General features: G+C 40.7%; 1 protein-coding gene across 2 annotated transcripts; it reads right to left on the reverse strand.

The window, feature by feature from the left end:
- On the reverse strand, window positions 1–24,230 carry col9a1a (collagen, type IX, alpha 1a). Of its 2 annotated transcripts, none has more exons than XM_086294801.1 (32): window positions 24,052–24,230; window positions 23,329–23,403; window positions 22,834–22,872; window positions 22,689–22,751; window positions 20,495–20,548; window positions 20,301–20,336; window positions 20,041–20,064; window positions 19,524–19,577; window positions 19,294–19,347; window positions 19,106–19,138; window positions 18,714–18,770; window positions 18,586–18,639; window positions 18,441–18,494; window positions 18,279–18,332; window positions 17,647–17,700; window positions 17,512–17,565; window positions 17,286–17,339; window positions 16,835–16,888; window positions 16,588–16,641; window positions 16,458–16,502; window positions 16,286–16,339; window positions 16,017–16,070; window positions 14,657–14,710; window positions 9,696–9,767; window positions 8,284–8,319; window positions 8,136–8,180; window positions 7,851–7,883; window positions 7,409–7,555; window positions 7,041–7,095; window positions 6,669–6,857; window positions 5,929–6,006; window positions 1–1,165 (listed from the first exon to the last, which is right to left on the reverse strand). In XM_086294801.1, the coding sequence occupies exons 1-32, from the start codon at window positions 24,124–24,126 to the stop codon at window positions 960–962; spliced, it is 2,064 nt and encodes a 687-aa protein (XP_086150927.1). In that variant the 5' UTR covers window positions 24,127–24,230; the 3' UTR covers window positions 1–959. The 2 variants fall into 2 exon arrangements, with proteins under 2 accessions (XP_086150927.1, XP_086150928.1); XM_086294802.1 differs by lacking the exon at window positions 24,052–24,230 and adding an exon at window positions 23,509–23,631.
- Window positions 24,231–24,507: the final 277 nt, after the last annotated feature.

Raw genomic sequence — 24,507 nt, forward strand, 5'->3', positions numbered from 1 at the left:
GAGACCACCTAAAATTTTAATGAAATATTTGAAATATTTACAGTGAGGAAACAGGATGCAATATCAATGACAATTTTAATGACACTGTAAAAGCACTCATTTTAGTAAGCATGGTTAAGCACGTCTTCATGAGATCGGCTTTCTGATACTTTTTAATCCTTTTGTCTGAACTTGGTGTGTTTTAAAGTAACAAACAGCTTTGAGTTTTTCATCGTAGTGATTCAAGTTTACGTTTTGTTTTAAGTGCACTTCATTTTTATTTTCCTTGTTCATACAAAACATGCCAGGGGTTATCAAAATGTTTTTATTTCCCTCCTTTGTACAACTTGAAGATGTCACGTCAAACTTTGATATAATAAATAAGAAGTCATGTAAAACTGCCAGAGAGGTTTTCAAACATGGCCAACCTCTAATCAAAACCACACAGAGACAGAAATTATCAAACATTCTCCTACATTAAGAGCAAAAAGCACAAGTGGGGATTTAAGTGGACAACCAACAAAGATACTCACAAACTAATGTATGTTTTTCATCAGTATAATTTGCATATTGACACATTTACATAAACACACAGAAAATATTGCCGTGTTGTTTGAATCGAGAAGGGGCTAGAAGGTTTGTAGAGGGAGCTTTTAATTTCTCAAAAATAAACCCTCCTTTTACTTTTACAGTACAGAGATGGCAAAGTTGAGGTAAAATTATTTTTTTTGTCATATAAAGGAGTTTCAAAAGCTGATGGGTGTTTTTCAGTGTCCACCATAATATGACTTTATAACCACAAAGATGGCTTAAAAATAAATCTAGTTCCAAATCAGCTGACTACATTTAAAAACACAACAACACACTCACACACACACACACACACCAAGCTTCAAAACTCAAATGGACACATTTTCTACAGAGTTCTAGTTTCTCCTCCACTCTGTCAGTTTTCCGCCTAATGCAGCTGTGGTCCCTCCTCACATCTCAGTGGGACCTTTCATGCTGGAGTCCTTTGCCGAAACCGGTGATGCCACCATGGGAAGGATGCACTGCGACGGCTCACAATAACTGTTCAAACCAGGAGGACCAGGAGGTCCAGGAACACCAGCTGTACCAGCAACCCCACGAGGTCCCCTCTCTCCGTCACGACCGTCTCTGCCATAAGCTGGTCGACCAGGATTGCCTGCAAACAGAATGACAGAGGATCAGAAGTTAAACATCCACGTTTTTCTGTAATCATCCTATAGACTACATTGATGCAGCCCCTGGACCTGACTTTTTACACTGCACTGTGATATTGCTATGCCCACCTTCTTTCTATGACTGGTTGTCAATAAATTCACTCTATTTTACAAGATTGTGGGTGATACACTGATTTAGTTTAGTTGTGTTTACTAAGCACTAATTTACAAATTTTTGCAATACAGTCCAGGAAGATTATCCATAAACCTTCAGTTAGTATGTCAAATGTAATGATTGCACAAGAGCAGTGCAAAGAAAAACACAAAATATGAGGAAATATAAATATATTCAAAAGTTTCCCATGTTCAGTTTGCATAGAATATCTGCCTTTGTCAACTATGTGGAAAACCTTAGGCCAAGTATCTAACCCAGTAGTAGTCAAGTGCTGTGAATTTTTGCAGCTTCTCATTACACTTAAAATGTGTCATGTTTGGCACTGCTGGCATTAAAACTCATGTATCAGATGAATATCAACAAGTTACTAGGCCCTGGGTATCTAGAAAGTTCTAAACATGATGTGTTAAAGCAGTTCTGTAATAATTAACATCATTATTTGCAGAGTAAAGTACACGACTACAAAAATGAAATGAACAATTTTTAATCACTATAGCAATCAAGTCAGTTAAACTTGTGGGATATTGATCTGGTCAGTTTAGCAGCAGAGGGGGTTGTCTGTCAATAAGCTTCAGCTGCTTTTGTGTTTGTGAAATTAACAACAGGGGAACTAGAGGGGCAACAATGAAACAACCACCAAAACAGGAATGGTTTTGAAGGTGCAGGACACTGGCATTTTTTTTCTTCACTTGTTTTGCATACAACTAGGGGCACTGTCACTACTGCTAATAGAGCCCAGTTGGCATTTGGCATACACTACCAGATTTGGCAGATCTGCTGATGTCCTGTGTTTTTCACAGATAAGAGTAGGTTCACGCTGAGCACACGTGAGAGAGAGGAAAGGATCTGGAGAAGGTGTGGAAAACATTATTCTCCCTGTAACATCATTCAGCATGGTTTGGTCTGAAAAGGCACACACACCCTATAGAGGCTAGGCAACAGCACCCTTGGACCAACTGTCGGACCCTATGCTGGTGCAGTGGGTCCTGAGTTCCTCCTGATGTATGACAATGCCCAACCTCATCTGACAAAACTCTGCAGGAAATTTCTGGAGAATGAACAAATTGATGCCATTGATTGACTACATGCTCACCTGACCTAAAGCCAATAGAACATCTTTGGGACGCCATGTTTCGATCCATCTGACACCACAATGTTATATATAGAATGTTGGACTCGTTCCCGGTGGGTGATGGGCTCCGCCAGGGCTGCCCTTTGTCACTGGTTCTGTTCATAATTTTTATGGACAGGATTTCTAGGCGCAGCCAAGTGGCAGAGGGCTTTCATTTTGGTGGCCTCAGAATCTCATCTCTGCTTTTTGCGGATGATGTGGTTCTGTTGGCTTCATCGGGTGGGGACCTCCAGCTTGGACTGGAACGGTTCGCAGCCGAGTGTGAAGCAGCGGGAATGAGGATCAGCACCTCCAAATCTGAGGCCATGGTTCTCAGCCGGAAAAGGGTGGCGTGCCCACTCTGGGTCGGGGATGAGTTCCTGCCCCAAGTGGAGGAGTTCAAGTATCTCAGGGTCTTGTTCGCGAGTGATGGGAGAAGGGAACCGGAGATCGAAAGACGGATTGGGGCTGCAGCTGCAGTAATGCGGACGCTGCACCGGTCCGTCGTGGTGAAGAGGGAGCTGAGTGTAAAAGCAAAGCTCTCAATTTACCGGTCGATCTACGTCCCTACCCTCACCTATGGCCACGAGCTGTGGGTAGTGACCGAAAGAACGAGATCGCGGATACAAGCGGCAGAAATGAGCTTCCTCCGAAGGGTGGCTGGCCTCTCCCTTAGAGATAGGGTGAGAAGTTCGGCCATCTGGGAGGGGCTCAGAGTAGAGCCGCTGCTGCTCCACATCGAAAGGAGCCAACTGAGGTGGTTCGGGCATCTGACAAGGATGCCTCCTGGGCGCCTCCTGGGTGAGGTGTTCCAGGAGGCCCCGGGGCAGACCCAGGACACGCTGGAGAAATTATATCTCTCGGCTGGCCTGGGATAGCTGGAGGAGGTGGCTGGGGAGAGGGAGGTCTGGGCCTCTCAGCTTAGGCTGCTGCCCCCGCGACCCGGCCTCGGATAAAGCGGATGAAGATGGATGGATGGATGGATTTTTTCCCCATTAAGATCTGATGTGTTTTCAAAGTCTTCCTTTGAACAGTTGTTTTGAGAAGTGTACTTATTCTCCTAAATATAAACTATTTAACTGTCAAAGTGATACTGTTTTTTATTTAATGTGCACCCTTTCTTTGAATTGCAGAGCTTTCCATGCCTCTAATTAAAATTTTTTTTTACAATGACTGAATGCAGCATTCACGGTGTTAAATGCAGCATTCACGGGACAGGGTGGAGCAACAGTTTGACAACCCTCGGAGTATGTGGCAGGGACTAAACACGATCACAGACTTTAGAGGGAAAACCAGCACACCGCAGACCACGGCCTCTCTGTGTGAGGATCTAAACGTATTCTACGCTAGATTTCGACACAGCGAACACCATGAGACCGGACAGTGTGCGCACCGCGGATGACGTCAGTGCACACACTGTGTCTGAGGAGGATGTGCGGAGGTGCTTCAGGAAGGTGAACGCACGCAAAGCTACTGGTCCGGACGGGATTCCCGGCCGCGTCCTCAAGTCATGCGCGGCTCAGCTGGCTGGAGTGTTCACGTACATCTTCAACCTTTCCCTTTCTCTGTCTGTAGTCCCAGCCTGCTTCAAAATGGCCACCATCGTCCCTGTACCCAAATCCTCCACCATCTCCTCACTGAACGACTGGCGACCTGTAGCCCTGACCCCCATCGTAAGCAAATGCTTCGAGAAGCTGGTCAGGGACTTCATCTGCTCTGCACTACCCGACTCACTGGACCCTCTACAGTTCGCATACCACCACAACAGGTCCACTGATGATGCCATAGCCCTGACACTACATACTGCCCTGTCACACCTGGAGAAGAGAGACACGTATGTGAGAATGCTGTTTGTAGATTACAGCTCAGCATTCAATACCATCGTTCCCTCGAAGCTGGACAGGAAACTGCAGGATCTAGGACTGAGCAGCTCCCTCTGCAGCTGGATCCTTAGCTTCCTGTCTGACAGACGCCAAGTGGTCAGACTGGGCAGCATCACCTCATCCCCCGTCACACTGAACACTGGTGCTCCACAGGGGTGTGTACTGAGCCCTCTCCTATACTCACTCTACACCTACGACTGCACAGCCACTAACAACTCCAACATCATTGTGAAGTTTGCAGACGACACTAAAGTGGTGGGTCTTATCACCAATGGTGATGAGACGGCTTACAGGGAGGAGGTCAGCGCCCTGACCCACTGGTGTCAAGACAACCATCTCACCCTCAACGTCGCAAAGACAAAGGAGTTGATAGTGGACTTCCGGAGGTGCAGAGAAGTACACACCCCCATCACCATCAACGGCGCTGCTGTGGAGAGAGTGAGCAGCTTCCGGTTCCTTGGCGTACACCTGGCTGAGGATCTTACGTGGTCAGTTTTGTGTGTTTTGTTTGTGGTCAGTACACACAAACAAAACAGTGAAGAAGGCGCAGCAGCGCCTCTTCTTTCTCAGGAGACTGAAAAGATTCGGCATGAGCCCCCGCATCCTCAGGACCTTCTATCACTGTGCCATTGAGAGCATCCTCACTGGATGCATCACCACCTGGTATGGCAACAGCACCGCCTACAACTGCAAAGCTCTCCAGCGAGTAGTGCGGTGCTCTGAATGGATAATTGGAGGTAAGCTTCCCTCCCTCCAAGACATCTACAGGAAGCGCTGCCTGAGGAAAGCGGGGAGGGACTCCAGTCACCCCAGCCATAAACTGTTCAGACTACTTCCATCAGGAAGGAGGTTCTGCAGCATCCGGTCCTGTACCAGCAGACTGAGAGACAGCTTTTTCCATCAGGCCATCAGACTGCTGAACACGTCATAGACACCTCAGCTTCACTACTGGAACTTTAACATTATGCACTCCATACTGTACAGTAATGCCACTGTTTTGCACGTCTCACTCTGTATATTTTATTTTATTTATTTTATATATTTTATTTATTGTTTACTCTATTTAATTTGTAAAATATGTGTACACACACACACACACACACACACACACACACACACACACGTAGAAAAATATTTAGTATACACATCCAGAAATGCATATACTATTATATATTGTACATATATTTATTAGTTTCAGATGTAGCCATTCTTGTATTTTGCTTGTTTACATTATTGTATTTTGCACAACTCTGTTGCTTGTGAAGCTCGCACACAAGAATTTCACTCACATGTGCTGTACCAATGTACCTGCACATGTGATGTGACAATAAAAGTGATTTGATTTGATTTGAAAATTATAATATTATTAACCTATAAGACTTTATGCACTCGGGAGGACAGAAAGGGATATTTTTGCTGTTAATTAATATAAAAGGCTTTGTGTAATTGAGCTCAGATCTGGGGTTTTTTTGTCCAGCATTATTGTTCATCCAAACGGCATTTTTCTTTTGGACAATATTACATAATCTTCACTACCTGATGCTTGACTGAGACATTTAGTTCATTTATTCTATGTACAGCTATCTTGTCAATTACCTGGTAAACCAGGTGCACCTGGTTCTCCTTTGGGTCCTCTCGTTATGGGTCCCCTGTCCCCTTTATCACCCTGGTCACCTGTGGGGAGGGAAAGTAATTATCACCAATGGGAAACACATAATTAAAGTTACTATATTTAGCTGTGTTTAGCATGAGGTTCAAACTCAGGCTTCACACCACATCTGGTCCCTCATTCAGATGATTTGTCCCTGAGGAGCTACGGGTCAAAACAACATGAATATAAATGACTGTCAGTTAATTTCGATAATCCCACAGGCTTGCAGCTTACACATGAGTCATTTGCTTTTATTTTTCTGATTCAGTAATAGTAATCCTCCTGATAAGCTCCAGATTTCCTCTGTCTAAATTACAAATACATCATAGCTGTGTATCTCAATACTAGAGTTAAGCATGAAAGATTTATTTTTAATTTTGAGTTTGCATGTGATTCCATGTTTGGTTTAACCTTGCCTGTTTTCATATATATGCACCTGAAATGCACACCTCTGCCAGTGGTTTCCCATTATTTTTGAACTGATCTACAGATGGCAGTAATGCACCAAGAAACTCAGTGATGCACCAAAAAAAGGCAGAGAATAAGAAATGTGCTATTATATGCTTGTTAGCAGTGACTTATCACCAACTTAAGTCAGACAGTTTTGCGGTCTTTGTGCTCACTGGACTTGCACATTAGGGGTTGCGCTACTCCAACAATCTTCAACTGCCAAGATAAAGCTCACCCTTAGGTCCTTTGATTCCCATCAGTCCAGGTGGCCCTTTCAGACCAGGCAGACCTCTTGATCCGGTGTGACCTGGGAAACCATTCTCTCCTGTGGGGCCTGGAGGTCCAGGTGGGCCTGGAGGACCGGGCATCCCACCAATACCTGACTCAGGCCTGGTCAAGCTAGCTGCTAGCTGGGCAAACTGATCTGTGGCACAGGAGAATTTAATTTTTTAATTTTCTGTGTTAATCGGTGGATATATAGATGTAAAATAACAAACATTTTGTGTTTGCCACAGATTGGTTTGAAAAGCTCTTTTATCCAAATGACTGTAAAGCACACTGTCTTCAGTAACTACACCTAGTGGTAACCAGCCGATAGAACGCTTACCTTGCATTACCCTCATGCAGACTTGTTTGATGTGTGTATCTGTTGGTGATTTTCCCTGAACAAACAGATCGTTGATAGTGATGAGTGATGGTTACTGAGGAAATTCTGGTGTTCTCAAGGTGTTTCTTGAGAAGATTGGATATTTATAGTCTCATTAAACATTCTGCAAAAATACTGAACAAGTATTTTTTAATTGAATACTAATAATAAACACTGGATGTATCATATTCCCTTTCTCCAACAATCCATTTATTGAAAATTCAAAATAACAAGCATTGTATTTCACTTGAGCGAACATGCTGTTCAATAATCGACCATGATTCAACAGAGAGTTGTAACAGAACAGTACAGAGATAAAAATTTCTCACCGCTGGTCCCTGTATTCCCGGCAGGCCAGGCACCCCCATGTCCCCCTGCATGCCACGGGGTCCTGGTTGGCCCAACTTGCCCTCTTTACCTGGCAGTCCTCGGCTGCCCTCGGGTCCTTTATTTCCCGTCTCTCCTGGTGGGCCTGACTACAAAAAATAGCACCAAACAGATGACTTCAACAGAAAAAAGGGAAGAGAAGTGGGAATCTGTGGAGTAAGATGGAAAACACTGGACAGAATAATACAATAATACATTTTGATCAATCTAAAAAATTAGGTGGGTTCTCATTTTTAAGAACATATAAACCATAATCGTCAGCGAATATTTCACTTTATGCGTAAGGAAGCTAGCATATATGAAAGTTTACCTTTTTGAACTAAGTTATGGGAAAAAAAATCTCCAATATTTAAGGATAGGATACACTTGGTTAGATGAACATACCGATCCTTTCTCTCCAGATTCTCCTGGTTCACCCTGAAAAAAAGAAAGCAGGCGTAAATAACTACATGCATGCAGAAACATCCGAAGATATTTCTACCAGATACGTATCATATTTTATTATTCTGCAAAGCTGTGTCACTTTGTCACAAAGGAGTATTTCCCACAACAGATTTTGCAAACTCAAGTGATTCTTGACACTGTTAACAACTACATCCTTCTTAATGGCATCACTGCGAGCATGTCTGTTTTCCCACTTCTTGGTACTTTCAGTAGTTGATAACTCACCACATCTCCTCTCTCTCCTGCTGTTCCCTCAGCTCCTGGAAGTCCCTAAAAATATTAAAATGTGCAGATTTTTAGCTCAAATCCCACTCTGTGATTTGTCTAATAATAATGATAATGATATTACAGTTTAATAAATAAATAAAAATACCTGGTCTCCCTTTGGACCATCAAGACCGACTGCACCCTGAGAAAAACAAAAAAGCAAGATAATTATTTTTGGGAGTTTGATAGTATTAACTGGAAATAAATAAATTTAGTGCACCAATACCCACAATAATCCAATTTGCTAATCTAGATCTGATCCAGACTTCATTTATCTGATTGAAGCTGCCTGAGTCCAAAAAAGATATGACTTTAAATGGACCTGCATTAGGACAGTGTGGGATATTGGATCAATTATTTATTAGTCTAAGGAGCTTGGAAAGAAAAGCGTCTGGACTTTTTGTCTGTATCAGTTATTTATTATTTTTACAATTTTCGATGAATTTTTAACTCATTCACTGCCAGCCATTGGCAGTGAATGAGTTAAACCCATTGACTCATTCACTGCAATTGACGGCTATAGACGTCAATGGCAGTGAATGAGTTAATAGAATTGTCATTTTAGTGTGGTGATCACACACAGCAGTAACCCATTCTGACAAATGTATTTGGAAAGCTAATCTGAAGCCATCTATCAGTTGTATGTGCAGTATTTCCTGACTGGGGCCTGATACTGGTCATCTGCAGAGTCACAACAACACTCCATCAGCCTTTTTTCAACTCAGGGGTAAAAACACACAATTGTTCCTGCTATAAAATTTTATACAAAACTTCATCCAATTCACCTACTTAGTTCCAGTTACACCAGAAAGCCTGCAAACAATAGAATTAAGGATTTGTCTGGGAAGGTTCTCAGTGATCCAGGTCATCATAGTCTAAGGAGCTTGGAAAGAAACGTGTCTGGACTTCTTTAGGTTTCTGTGGAGACGTTTCACCTCACATCGGAGAAGCTTCTTCAGTTCTAAGAGCAATTGGTGGAGAGTCCCAGATTTTAAGCCCTATGGGAGTGTCCCCCAAGAGGGTCATGGACCCCCTATTGATCCCCTACCTAATCACACGAGCCAAGGTGTGAAAATGGGTGTGGGTCACAATCAGCCAAGGTTTCGGGGGGTTAATACACACTGTAAACATTTGCTATGTTTTAACTTCGTATATTCTCCGCACACCCTCCACCCCACCCCCGCAAGTGATCAGCTGATCTGACTTTCTCTCTGCTCTGCAGGTCTGAACACGAACTGAGCAGAGTGAAAATGTCTTGTTGGGTTTGCACCCACCTTTAAAGAGGATCATTTATATCTGTTTGCTTCTTTTGATATCAGCAGATCTCAACCATATCCCCACACAAATTCAATTCCCATATTGTTCAACAAAAATAACATTAGTGTGCAACTTAATAAGTAGAGTGAGGTAGTGCTGTGAGCCACGGTACATGTGACTACTTATTTTGGACTGTTGCATTCACATGACTTCGGTTTAAATCAGATCTGTTTTTATCTTGTTTCATTTTGTGTCTCTTACCCTGTCTCCTTTCTGACCACGGAAACCAGCAGGGCCAGGGAGTCCGGGTAGGCCTGGATTTCCTTTGCTCCCCTATTTTTTTTTTTTTTAAAATAGCCACATACAGACATAACCTCCTCTTAACATATAATACACACATTCAAAATCACAACACAGAACACACTGTGTGAAGCCTAGAGCAGGTACCATACCACCCCCAACTTAATCTAACCATATCTACAAGGGAAAAAAACATTTCCAGCTTTACATCATTCTGAACCACAGGCTGGACCCACCAGCACCCCAAGCATCCACCCTCCCTTGGATGTGTTAGGGTTTCAAGGGATAACATGTGGGGATGTGGGCATTCCTGGGGAACAGAGATTTCTTTCAGGGTTTCTCGGGTTATTTTCCTGTCCTGAATCCCCCCTGAGCTGCAGAAAAAATAAAAGTCTGTAACACAAGAGACCATTCATGCCCACTCACCAGTGGATTAGAGACTTAACTGCAGGGACAGGCGTTCATAAAGACGTTCAGCTCTTTATTAAAAGCACAAAAACATGACTCTGCTTTCCTGCAATGAATATCTGAGCAGATACAAGGTTTTTCTTTACCGGATTATTCTCGTGTCGAATAATACTTTCAGGATGGATTGTATTTATGAACACTGTGTCTGCTTGGCTTTCAGTTTCGAGGCGCTCATTTCTTACTGATTTTTGCTCTCCCAGTGACAAGCAAAAAAGACCAGCGTGTACTTTTCTCAAGGCCCATCAGACCTTGGAAATTATTGCGTTCTACTTTTTAATTTTTTTTGCTTGTTTGAAGTTATCGTTATCTGAACATTTCCTCTCTGTACAGCGTCTCCTGTTTCTTTTCCCACAACAGCACTATATTAATCCTGTTGTTTTTCACTCAGGCGGACTCGGTTCTAACAAAAAGCATTGCTTTTAACCCAGATTTGTTGATCTGTCTGTCTGCCAGCAGGAGATCTCAGGAACTGTGCATTTATATGACTGTAAAAAGAAACAATTAAATACAACTTTTCTACCCTTTCATGATCTAAATCAGAGTTTTCTTTTATTTTCCCACTAATTAATTAACATAAATAAATTCTTCTGTAGACATTCTATGGAACACCAGGACTGCCATAATGAATTAATTAAATACACCATTAAATAATTAATTAAATGTGGCAATAATTAATTAAAATTGGAATTAATTAATTAAATAGTTATGACACATGTAATTAATTAATTATTGACACATTTAATTAATTATTTATGTATTTCACATTTTAATTAATTATTGACACATTTAATTAATTATTTAATGATATATTTATTTATTTCATTTTGGCAGTCCTGGCGCCTGGCTCTCATCATGAAATAATTTTATCTGTCAGCCTCACCCATCAAACTCAGGAGGCGGGGTTAACGCTGCCCATGCAGCTTCTCTAACATTTGATTGGTTGCCGTGCAAAGTAAGTCAAAACAGGTCGATCCTAGATAATCGATTGCTTGTGTAGACTTGGGGCAGCCAGGTATCCCAGAATGCAGATCAAATCACAGGCAGCAATGGTGGTGGTGTAGTTTTAAAATACCCCGTTTTTCTGTCACCAGCTACACTTTTAACAGTGTTTTAGCCGCGAATGTCGCGCCGTATGTCTGGTCAGGTTGTCAACATAGAATATTTTTGCAAAAGTGCTCAGATGTTTTCAGAGATTTCACTAGCTCTGCTAACAATTAGCATGCAGAGTGCACCGAGGGGGTTACGTTAACCGGTTTGTTTACATATTCCACTCTCCCTGTTCCACATGTTGCATTCGCAGATTCTCATTTTCACCGAACGATCGTCTCTTTCCGCCTGGTCTTGTGTCTCTGTGCTTCTGTAACATAAAGAACGAGCTGACATTTTTCTCACGAAACCAGCGATCAGCTCAACAGACCCTCAGTTTACCTGCATGCATCCTCCTCCTCATCTGTCAGCTGTTTAACACCTGCTGCTAATTCAAGAAACACGCCTACGTTACCTGGTGATAGTCACAGTTTAACTGGGCAGCCGGTGCTCGATATAAAGCAATGTCAGCGCATTTTTCTGCACAAGATAAGTAAATATAGTGTTTTCCCCGAGCGCAGAGCTGCTGGAGCTTGTTTCCTTACAGAGCACTTTATAGGCGAACAGCTTCATCAGCGGCTGATGTCCAATCACCGGCACACAGCTTTGAAACCTCAGCTGAGTTTTAGCTCTCAGTGGTTAAACGCTGGACTTCATTCACTCAGGTTCTGTCTGTCGGGTCACGTTTACTTCGCTGTTTTATTTACAACTGAGCAAATCTGAACTATCATCTAAATATCATCTGTTTTTTAATAGTTATTCAACTGTATTCTAAGCACCAGCTGTCTGTTAGAATGTGATTTTTTTTCTCTCTCTGTTGGCAGAGGTATAAAAATGCGCAGGAAAATCTGACGTGCATGGCGAACTTCACCGACGATATTTAGGGAGGAATAAACACACATCAAACATAAATGAACCATTTGCCTGTCTCCATAATTGAGAGCATTTTCTCTTCTTATCTCAACACTCTCTCTCTCTCTCTCTCTTTTTTTTTTTTTTTTTTTTTTGCTTTTTCGGTCATGTTATGTTTACCTGTCAAAGGCTTGTTACAAACTATGAAACACATCGTGCAGACTTCTGGATGTTAGAAGAAAACTAATACTGCTCATGAATGAGACTAAAGGCAGGAAGGTGTCCTTTAAAACTAAACATGTTAATAGGACCTCCCTATTTATATCATAGTTTATGATATAGCACGTGTATTTCAGTAATAGCTGAGGCCACTATATGTGCTGGCCTCATATCAAATGTGAAGGCAGACTGAGTCTATGTTTGACGTTTTTTATATCTAATCTTCCTTTTCAAACATTTAAACAGTCTGCAGCTGAGGGAATACAAACTCAAATTGTCGGAACAGGTTTGCTCGTTTCTTGGATTCATTTGGTGATTTATTAAATCTATAACTGTTATTCTAATCTGCTGCTGAGTCTCTTACACTTTTCTTTATGCTGTATATTTTCACGTCTCTGGAATAGTTGGAAGTTAGATAGTCAGGTGGGAAACTTTGTGTTAACTCATGGAGCTGAGGATATCGTGGATATCGTGGACATGCTGACCTCGCTGCGTGGTGTACAGAGCGAGGTCAGCATGATTAATATTCACAATAAAAATATTAGCCGAACATCATGAAGTCTGTATGTGTTTCATAGTGTCGAACAACCTTTGTACAGTTAAAGCCAGCAGTTACTACATGACAGAAACACCAACGTTATCTCTTTTATGTGTTTATACACAGGTCACGCTGATTACTGAACAAAAACCCAAAGATCAGATGTTAAACAGATTTATTTGCTCTCTCTCCTCCTTAAACATGTTTTTAATGTTAGTTATAATTCAGAATTGGCGACTGAAACACGTAGGACACATAAGAACATCAGGAAATAAAACACCGATAAATATAACCTCAGTAAAAGAAGTCAGCGGGGGTTACTACAGCTGTGTACCGGGGCCTGCGCTTTGTCGGTGGGATTGCTTGCGAGGCGAGCGGGTCTATCCCACGCTTTGCCGTGAGACTGGGCAGACATCTCCGAAATCATCGAAACACTTTTGCAAAGAGGCTGTATCTTGACAAACCGACCAGACACATGAAGATTAAACCACTACATTCTCGGCTAAAAAAAATATTAAAACGGTATTTGGTGACACACAAACAGGGTTTTTCAAAGCTCAGTTCTGTTAGCTTCCACATGCCGGTTGTTGTGTGCTAGAAACAATGGCCACCAGGCCAAAGCAATGGTTTTGACTCGATCAGCGTTAACCCCGCCCCCTGAGTTTGATGGGTGAGGCTGACAGATAAAATTATTTCATGATGAGAGCCAGGCGCCAGGACTGCCAAAATGAAATAAATAAATATATCATTAAATAATTAATTAAATGTGTCAATAATTAATTAAAATGTGAAATACATAAATAATTAATTAAATGTGTCAATAATTAATTAATTACATGTGTCATAACTATTTATTTAATTAATTAATTCCAATTTTAATTAATTATTGCCACATTTAATTAATTATTTAATGGTGTATTTAATTAATTCATTATGGCAGTCCTGGCGTTCCATAACATTCAGCTCAGATCCTTAAATCGTGTTGATGTGTCAGTATATTATGCAATACAGTTAAACTCCAGCATAATAAAAGCATGGATACCTGTTGATGTCCTTTTACCATGTATTATTAAAGCCTTTCCAGTCTATACAACCCTTGTGTTTTCCATCAATATTAGAACCAAAACAATATGTCAGCATACATCTGAAAAAATCTACAGCAAAATGTCTTTATAGAAACCAAAATCTACAAATCTGTTGGAGCTCTTTGGACTGTTTTTTTTTTCCTGTCTGAATTCACCAACCCAAAGGAGCACTAGCAGGAAGCTAATGTTACAGCTCAGTTTTCATGAAGTCAGACAGTTGCTTTCTTGTGTTCAGTGATGTTCACTAAGAGATAAAATAGTTTTCACTCCAAAAAATCTAGATGAATACCTAGCGCTACAGGCAAAAAAACTATATGTACCATCAAGATTTCTGATGATTTTCCATTATTGTCACATATATCTCAGATTTCAGACTAAACTAAAAGCCTTTACTTAGAGTGTGACTGTTGCACTGGGAACTACTGTAAATGAATGCAACAAAGATCACGGAAGTTACAGTAAAACCAGGACCTCAGCAAGCAAGCAATATTGATTTTTAGCACATTTCCCAGACAGGACTCTTTGCAGAAAATAAGATCTCAAATAAAATTTTTAAATATCTTACATTTAAGAAGAATCTTACTTGTGTTACTATGTTAAATTCTTTTTCTCCCATATTTTTTTTCAAAACATAATGTCCCCAAGAGAAAAGACGGCTTTCCCTCAGGTCTTACCCTGGCTCCTGATAATCCCGGGGGCCCATCGGGTCCTCTTTCTCCTTGTCCACCCTAAAACACAGAAGAGCTATGGTCACATCTGGAAATACAGACAGAAGTGAGTCAAAACGCAAGTGAAATAAACAAAAAGAAATGCAGTTTGGTAACTTGTCATGTCTGATATACTGTATGTGATGATATTTTTAGGTCAACTGTCCTGTAGCTATTACAGGGAATCTTTTATATCCTTATCGTTTACAGCTCATTATTTTTATAGTTGAACAAGTCACCGTATATTAACATCCTTATTTATCATATATCCCAGTCGATCCTCTGGGTTTGACTGGGATATTTGATTTTTTTCTAATTGGCTGGCGCTCCTAAAGGTTGTGTGTCTAAGAATATGCTGTCACTCAAATTTGAAGCCTGAGCTTTTGGCTAACAGATGTCCGGGTACACTCTCCTTCTGATTATAAATCTATAAATGCATTTCTTCTCTACATGACTGTTTGCTCTCAATTTCTCATTCAATAAATATCGTTTAATCAAATTTGAGGCAGCGGACTTTGCATCTGTTTGTGTATGTTCTGAATGGAGACCAGCATAGGTGCACTGTTTTCCCTCTCATCTCATTTCTCATCCTGCTGAAGTTACTGTTAAGATAAGATAAGATAACCTTTATTAGTCCCACATGTGGGAAATTAGTTTTGTCACAGCAGAAAGTGGACAGTGCAAAAGTTATATAGCAAAAATTAGAATACAATACAAATGATATACTGTGCACAACTGTACAGAATACAATAGAATGAAATAAAATACTATATAGAGTAGAATAAAATATACAATAGGATAAAAATAGAATACAAATTCTATATACAACTGAGTAAAAATACAACTTTGTCAGAAAAGAATATTGCACTTAGCCTTATTGCACATGTGTGGGTTTGTGTGTGTTTGATCAGCTGCCTTCTATCTCTTTAATCTTACCCTACTGAGGAAGATGAACAGTTACTTACATCATGGAGTTTCCTTTACTCTGCAACAGTTTGCTTCCTCTGTTCATATTGATCAGATTTACAGAGGCTATAATACTAAAGCTTCTAGCATAAAATAACAAGGCTCAAACAATTTCTTTAGACGTGTTTGCACCATGCCCTGCAAGTAGGCCATGTAGGCAAAGCTAACAGGTGACTGCTTCTGGCTGTTGTGTTTTGCCCACAGGAAGGTGGAAGTCAGGACTTAGGTGAGATAAATAGTAGATATTGGGGCATCATGAAGGGCTGGAAGCAAACAGGAGGGGATCTTCTGGTTTACGAAGGGAAAACAACTATTTTGGAGGTTAAAGTGAAAACCAAGTACATGAATTTCAGAGACTTACTGGTCCTCCTCTGAGCCCAATGGGTCCCACCTCTCCTTGATCACCACGTTCACCCTAGTGAACAAGATATCAGACAAGATAATCATCAGAGCTCCAAAAGGCAAGAATTTTTGTCATCTACTCATAGTAAAAGTTATCTGACTAATCCATTAGTTGGTACCTTTAACCCGGTAAGGTACAGTAGTTTAATGTGCTTTTACATGCGTCTATTGAGACTTTTGCGTAACAATTTAATGAACCTGATGCATCTCGCCTTGCTTCAAACTTACTTGTTTCCCTGGAGACCCCATCAAACCAACAACTCCTGGATCGCCTGCGTTACCCTGGTGACACAGAGAGACAAACAGAACATCATTGGCTCATCTTACTGTGGAACTCCTGTCTTTTTGCAAACATAGTTTTGTTTTTCACGAGGTGTTGGTACAGAAGCATTGATCATACCTTTGCACCTCCGTGTCCTTTTTGACCATAAGCTCCCGGCAAACCCTACATGAAGAAAATTGTAATAAGTGAAAATATCTGAGTCAAGAAAAGATGTTAATGAGGAATCAGGCTGTCAGACGTCACTTACAGGAAGTCCCTGTGGGCCAGCATCACCTGGAGCCCCATTTTTTCCTGGAAGACCCTAAAAATAAAAACAATTGAACTGCTAAAGGAGGAGGAACTGTTAAACACCTTTATTGTTATTGTATTATTGTTGCTAAAAGTAATTCCTAAGGAAATGTCTACAGACTTAGACTGAAGGCTAAACTAAAAGCAGTCTTTTGAGAATCTAGACTTCTGTTCATTATTAATTAGATATTAATTAAAACAGTTACCTTGGACCCTGGCAGTCCAGGAATTCCTTCACGACCATCTGGACCAGGAAGGCCCTGTTGGCAAGATAAGAGGGATCTCATTACAAAGCTTATTTCACACATTTAAATCAAAGTTCCACAGTAAGAAAAAGAGGAAGATGTTATATTTGGTAGAGAAGGAATATGTGTAGAGATAAAGCTATTTAAACCCAATACGGTCAGTCATGATAGCTAAACAGCACAATAAGAGCGTTATTGCAATTAAATTCTGAATTCTAGCAAGACAAAGACACAGGAAAACTCGTCCATAGAATACAGGTGGGAAAGGAGGATAACAATATGAATTCAACAGACAATGGTCGGATGGTTTTAGAAGTAGAAAACAACAGAAAAGCAGGTCAGCAAGAAGACATAGAAGAAAAGATTCATTGACTGATTGATTCTAGCATGTATAAGACATATCTGTGCTCACAGGGTCTCCTTTTGGCCCAGGAACTCCTCTGATTCCTGGTGGACCTCGGTCCCCCTATGAAATAACAAACTGCAATTAACTGCAAACAAATTCACATGATGACAGGCCTAAGTTCATTTCATGCTAAGTTCATACTGGGTGATGTATTTCAAGTGGAAACGGAGAGTTAAAAGAAAACTTTGGCTGATGCTAAATTTCTTTTCTTTTTTTTTATTTGTGATCTTACCAGCACTCCTTTTGGGCCGTTCTCACCAATGGGTCCTCTCTGGCCTGGATCCCCCTAAAAATGGTCAGTTTTCATCAGGATTTTATCCAAGTAACACAAAGGACTGTGCAGAGATAATAGTAAGCTTCCACTCACCGGAGCTCCCTGGATTCCACGAGGGCCTATGTCGCCCGGGTTTCCACGAGGTCCCTGTTTATAGTAACGGAAAAATGGACATAAGTCAAATTAAGTTAATACATTTTTTTTCTATTAAAAGTATACATGATTCACTTTCCAGTGCACGTCTTAGATCATGAAATTACTGCGTTTTGGGTCTTTTAGGCTGTATTGGATAGAGACCGTGTAGAAGGACAGGAAAGTGGGGAAAGACTGCAGCAAAGGGCCGGGGGTTGGACGTGAACCCAGGGCTACTGCTTTCCATCCATATGGCATATGAGTGCCTGTATATCCCACTGAGCTAAATCAACACCATTACTGAGCTTTATTAATAACGATTTTTTGGGGAGAACATGCACTCTCCTCACAGAAACTCAGGGCCTTTTCTCTTGAGGCAGCAGTGCTAACCACTGTGCTGCCCCTTTTCATATAATAGTTTGTAAATACGTCTGTAGCTATGGACTACAATAAGCAACTTGCACAAACTTCCTTAGAGGTTTTTTTTTTTTTACATTGGACTGTCCCTTAATATATGCCCTTTTGGCTCAAACTTTACTGTTTACGTTTACAAATACAATCCATGAAACTGTATGCAGTGTGCGTCCTCTCACCCTGTCACCTTTAGAGCCCATTATTCCTGGGAGGCCTCTTGATCCAGCTGGGCCCTAGAATTACTCAGCAGATAGAGGAGTGTTAATATGTTTGACTGCATGGAGCAATTTCTGTATGCATTCAGATTTTTAGGGTCACAAGAGAATGATGAATTAGTTTACTGGTAGTCCTTGAGATCCAACTTCACCAGCCAGTCCCTGTTCACCCTCATCTCCCTGAGAAATGAACGTCCCAGAAATGTCAGGATTTGATATCAATGCTTAATTTTTTCATGTAGTGAAAACTAAGATGTTAGCATAAGGTTACCTTGTGTCCTTGTCTTCCCGGCTCACCTGATTCACCTTTAACCCCTTTGTGACCCTATAAACAGAAACTAAATGTTAGAAGTTATCAACAAAAAGCTAATTAAATATGCTAATAATTGATCAACTTACTTTCATGCCTGGGAGGCCAGAATATCCAGTAATACCTAAGGGGCAGGCATTGGGACACTGGAAAATACAACAGCCTATTTGAGGTCATGGAAACGCCCTCCCACCAGGGGGCTCCACTGACAGCTAAAACAACGCTGTAATCTCACAGTCAAGATAATCAGCTTTTAAGATAAGATAATACTTTATTCTAGATTTGGGAAATTCTTTTATTACAAATGTTACGATAAGAACAATAATAATAATATTTTGAAATTAACAAAGGAATGATAATTTTGCTGCTAATCACATCATTAAGTCTATTCATGTTCTGTTCTTAGTATGTTTCCCTGGTATGTAAGCCAAATGTAAAATTGTGGTTTTACAAACAAATAGTTGCAGGTTTATCTACTTACCAGGTCTTTGCCTTCATAGACAGCCGGAGGCCCCTAGAAAAAAGTGTCTGAGCTTAAATCATCTTATTTTTATTTTCAATACAGAACTCATCTATTCATTAAAATAAATTACCAGATCATTAACCTTTATTATCTTTTTTTCCCTGATGATGTTCATTAGCAGTGTACACAGAAACTGGGATACTTACTCTTGGACCACGAGGACCAGGAAGACCAACTTGACCTCTTCTCCCTCTTGCTCCCTGCAGCAGATAGATGTGTTTTTATTAATCAGTTGTGTAGTCACCAGCAGGACATGTTTTGTGATGATTGTTGACTTTGTTTGTACTGAAGGTATTGGCTCTTTCAAAGATAAAAACTTTTTATTCTACAAAAGCTAAGAAATTGTATTTAGGCAATTTATGATTTATATACTCACTGGGGGTCCTACTTTTCCCAGTTCCCCTGGTAGCCCATCAGAACCAGGAATACCCTGTTAAAAAATACAGCAAAATAGCATAAATTGTTGTAAATGAGCTCTACTTCCACCTGTGCAACACTGAGCAGTTTTTAACAGAAGAACTGATAAATTCTAACAAAAACACACCAAAATATTAGCCACAATAATAATTTAAACGCTCCCATTTGTGGAAATGACATTAACAAGATGATCAGATATTTATCATTTATCAAATGAAGCCTTGCTTCAAAAGACATTGAACATTCAAATTTGTTTTTAGCAGAAGTTAGATCTTTTCACCATACTCTGCCCAAAGAATAATATCGTATAAGAGCCCTGGAACTACAGAACAGCCTGTAAATATGTTACAAAGTAACCAGTAACCACTCAGTTGCTGGTAAACACAAATCGGCAACCACTGATTTGTTTGTTCGTTTGTTTAATGTACATACTTATGCAAACCTGAAAAGGACTTAGAAATCAGCAGTGTACTCACATCAAGTCCATCAGGTCCTACGCCCTGTGGGAGAAAAGTCCTAAATTACAATGTGTCAAACTGAGAGTAAGAAATAATTACAAATTTGCAAAGCTTCTGGCTGGCTTTATTAGCTTTAGTCAAATTGTCTCAATGCACTTTTTAAAACTAGGTTGTACAAGATATAATAGGTAATAACTAAAATGAAGAAAGAGGTCAAATTTGCATTGAAAAGAAGGTAATATATATAAAGCAATACATATTTGAATATCTGTACTTACAGGCTCTCCAAGGGGCCCACGTGCTCCAGATTCCCCCTGAAAACCAGCAAGAACAGAAATGTTATTTCACATGAGGACAGAGTACAGTATACTTGCAGATATGTGGTGCTACTCTATACTGTAGTGTGAAAAAACTGATTTAGAGATCTGAGCAACATGACTAACTGAGAAATATGTTGAGACAATAAACTTACTTTTAAGCCTTTTGGGCCCACGAGGCCTGGATCCCCAGGAGGTCCCACAGGTCCCTGTGGACATGAAACAAAGTACATTCAAATCTTGGCATGCAATAATGATATTTTAAATATATATTGCACTCTAGCTGCCATACCATTTTTTTCTTTTCCTATTGTTGTTTGGTTTGATTTCTGTGTGTGTGTGTGTGTGTGTGTGTGTGTGTGTGTGTGTGTGTGTGTGTGTGTGTGTGTGTGTGTGTGTGTGTGTGTGTGTGTGTGTGTGTGTCTCATAGTATAGGACTGAGGTTAGAGAATTTATAGGTGGACTTGGTGGACTTGTGTAAAGAGAAATTGTAACTTTCTGTATCCAATAATATACACTTTACTTTTTCTTATACACTTTACAAAAGCTCTGGAGGTCTCCTGTGATATCAGGCACCAAGACGTTAACAGCAGATCCCTTAAATGCTGGATGTTGGAAGTTGTAGCCTATGTGAATCACATTTGTTTTTCCAGTACATCCCATAGTTGCTCGTTCAGGCTAAAGTCCAGTCAACCCATTGAATTCCCTTATGTTCCTAAGACTATTCTTGGAGAATTGCTCCAATATGTCAGGATGCATTATTATCCTGAAATAGGCCAATGATGTGCTTTGAAGTGATGGGTTTAGATTGCAGTAATGATTAGCTTAGTATCAAAGTAACATTCACATGAAAGACAGGACCTAAGGTACAACTGCAAATTGAGCATTCTGACAGTTCAATGACCATACAACACAGCATGCTGTGATGCCCTTTGTGTCCTGGCAACTTGTCACTTTGCATGCAACAAAGGGTGCTCAAGTAGGGATTGGACAAGGGTTTGCATCACTTAGAAGCCCAGAATAAATAATGAGCTGGCCAAAGCAGGAGACAGATACCACTGATGTCAAAAACTCATCACACTTCATGAAGGCAGCAAAGAGAGGATTACCGGTAGTTAGAGCTATAATGAAAAGATCAGGGGGATGGCACCCTGAGATGAACTGCGAGAAGAGAGTCTGAGATAGCAGACGATAAATAACATTGACAAAAAGAGAAAAGAAATGTTAAATATATGTGTAAGCCATTCATGGGATATACAATCAAGATACAAGTTCCTTGGGGATAGCATAAGGGCTCTGATCATAGTGGCACAAGAACCACCAATAAGCACCAAGGCAGAAAGCTATCACAGCCATCAGAAGCCATGTTGCAGGTTGGTCAAAGATGGCACTGAGACAGTCCAGCTCAGAGTAGCAGGAGCCTGGAGACTGACAAGTACCATAGGCTGAAGGAACAGCTAGAAAACATGAGGGATGATTGCTCCAGATTATGACACATGAGACTGAAATAAGTCTGATATCGAGTTGAGGGTTTTTACATTCTTTAGCTCTTCCGCTGACTGCCTTCCTTATTAACAACATTCAAAACACTCCCCACTTGGTCAAAGGCATAGGTTAAGAAATAAAATGTGTCAACACATTCAGTCTGTGACAAAAGGTTCCTTCTGTCTCAAAGCTGAAGGTCAAAATCTCAGCAAATTTCCATTTAGTATTGTATTAAAGTCTATATTCTGCTTCTATAAGTAAAGGAAATTGGTGTAACTTTTGTTTTTAATTAATCACAGAGTGGTTGTGCAGGCTTGCTAAAAAAGAATTCAGTACATATAAAACTCTGAGTCTTTCAGTCTGTTCTCTGTACCACCACCACATAGAGGACAGCAAACACACTGTGACCATTCTGCACCATCTTTCCCAGCGTACAGCCTTCAGTCAGCCATCTCTGGGCAGCTGATTTCCCTGAACTCCTTGAGTAGTGCACAAAAAGACCCCTGTTTCTGTCAGTACGCTATTTGAGACTCAACCCTAAATAAACAGATTGATTTATTCAAGGGACCTTTCTTTTTCCTCTACACTTTTGCTCAGCTGGGGCCAATATAAACTGCTCCTACAGCAGCAGATCTGAATGTCTTAAGTCATGTGGCTCAGATCTTACGGACACTTAATACATTATCGCATTGGAGAATTTAAGACCTACTGGATCAGGTTAGCTGGTGAATTCAGAACTTAATAAAGTCTTTTATTTTGGTTTGGACTATAGAGACCACACCGCGAATGATTAAGCTATAAAACATGACTGCTGGACAAACACTTTACCAGTTTGTGCCTGTGTTGACATGTTGTCTTACTTACATCTGCCCCTGGGATGCCTGGAGCTCCAGGAGTCCCATCTTTGCCATTCTCTCCATCAGGTCCCTGGAAGCAGAAGATTCAGCATTACTGATTTTATTAATCTTAGACTTCTGCATGTGAGAAGAGAAACCAAAAACTGACTCACTGGTGCACCAGTCACTGTAGAGTCTTCTCCTCTGTCGCCCTGAAGACACATGAAGGAGATGATACAATGAAAACTAAATATTCATCATACATATAACTTTATGTTTCATTGTCATTTATAAGGTGATACATAAATGGCTCAATGCAATCATGATACCATCAAATGATTTCATTAAATGTGGATTTAAAAGACTGTCTTAAACTTTTTGAGCCCATAGCAGGCCAGCATCCAAATGAAAAGGCAGACTTTCAGTGCACAATGTATGGCACACTTTAGATTAAGATGATCAACTTTCTCTTTTTCTGTAGGGCAGTTCTTCTGAAAAAGGTCAACGAGCCCTGCATAGATACAACTATACCATGATTTAGACAGAGAGACAGACAGAGCTTTGTTATTGTCGGAGAACATCAGCTGCTGTTTGGTTTCACTGTTCACTGAGCTGATTAATCCTGGAATAAAATTCAGTACAAAAGAAGAACCAAAAAGCAGACTCACATCAATACCGTCCACTCCGGGCACTCCACCTATCCCGGGTGGCCCTGGAGGGCCTCTGGGACCGACTGGGCCTCTCTGTAAAACAAACACAGAAAACATTTTTTACTTTTTTTCCAACTGAAATCCATCTCCAAATACCAAGCAGTGCTGCTGCTGCTGCTAGTGTGAAGGTAAGCTCACACAGAGTCCCATTGTCTGCGTGATGTGAGTGGCTAGGTCACAGAACCAGGTTTCCTATTATTCCACCTAAGTAACCGCATGTGCTCAGATTACTGCTGCCCTCTGGACTTCACTGGTGCCAGTTGCGATCACTGGGATGAACTGACATTAGAAAAACCTAATCAAAAACACTGAAATCATTCATTTAATCATCAATACAGCATGTTAAAGTACAGTAGCCTTAAAGTACCGTGCATTTTGCAGTAACTGCTTTAGGGTAGTTACGTTTCCACCACAGAAAGCTTTTTACATGTCTAAAGTTAGAGCACAGAGTTAAAGAAGAATATTTAACTCATAATGAGATTACTTAAAGTGCTACACAAGTATATGAAACACAGCGGAGTAAAAACTACAGTTAGGAACCGTAAAGTGTGCTCCTTTCTGAGTCGTAAATACCTATCAAATATACCACATCGGCTCTGCCACATGAACGCATAGGACATTAGGACTTTAAAAACGTTTGCAGTTCAGAGAAGAGAAAAAAAATCTACGCTTATCTCTCACCTGAGCGGAGCAAATAAACACAATTTGCAGTAAAAGCACCAAGAAGGATTCCCGACAGATTCGTGGTGGAGCCATGATCTTCCTACGGACCGAGGAAGACACTGAAAGTCCCTTTTTCCAGATCAGATGGGGCTCTCAGGCAGTCCACCTGTCAGCGTCCCCCCTGACTGAAACCCCACCGCCTGTTGGAAGGGGAGGATGTTAGAAAGTCCTGATTATTTCTGAGAGGCTGAGGCCGGCCGGAGGAGGAGGAGGGGTTCCCTGCACACACAGGGTGGGACGTACTTCCCTTTACTTGTAAAGGTTAAGCTGAATGTTTAATACACACACAACTGTTACATTACTGTGGTTCTTATCAGTAAATTGCTACATAAAACATAACAGCATTCTGTAAAGTAAGATGCTTTCATTCCACTTTTAATACCAAAGATTTCGAAACTCAAGGTTTACCTTTTA

Source organism: Aulonocara sp. 'chitande type north' Nkhata Bay, linkage group LG6 (assembly GCF_057382095.1).
Source record: "Aulonocara sp. 'chitande type north' Nkhata Bay isolate Kocher_YH1m ecotype deep benthic linkage group LG6, A_spYH_male_GT1.1, whole genome shotgun sequence".
Classification (NCBI taxonomy): domain Eukaryota; kingdom Metazoa; phylum Chordata; class Actinopteri; order Cichliformes; family Cichlidae; genus Aulonocara; species Aulonocara sp. 'chitande type north' Nkhata Bay.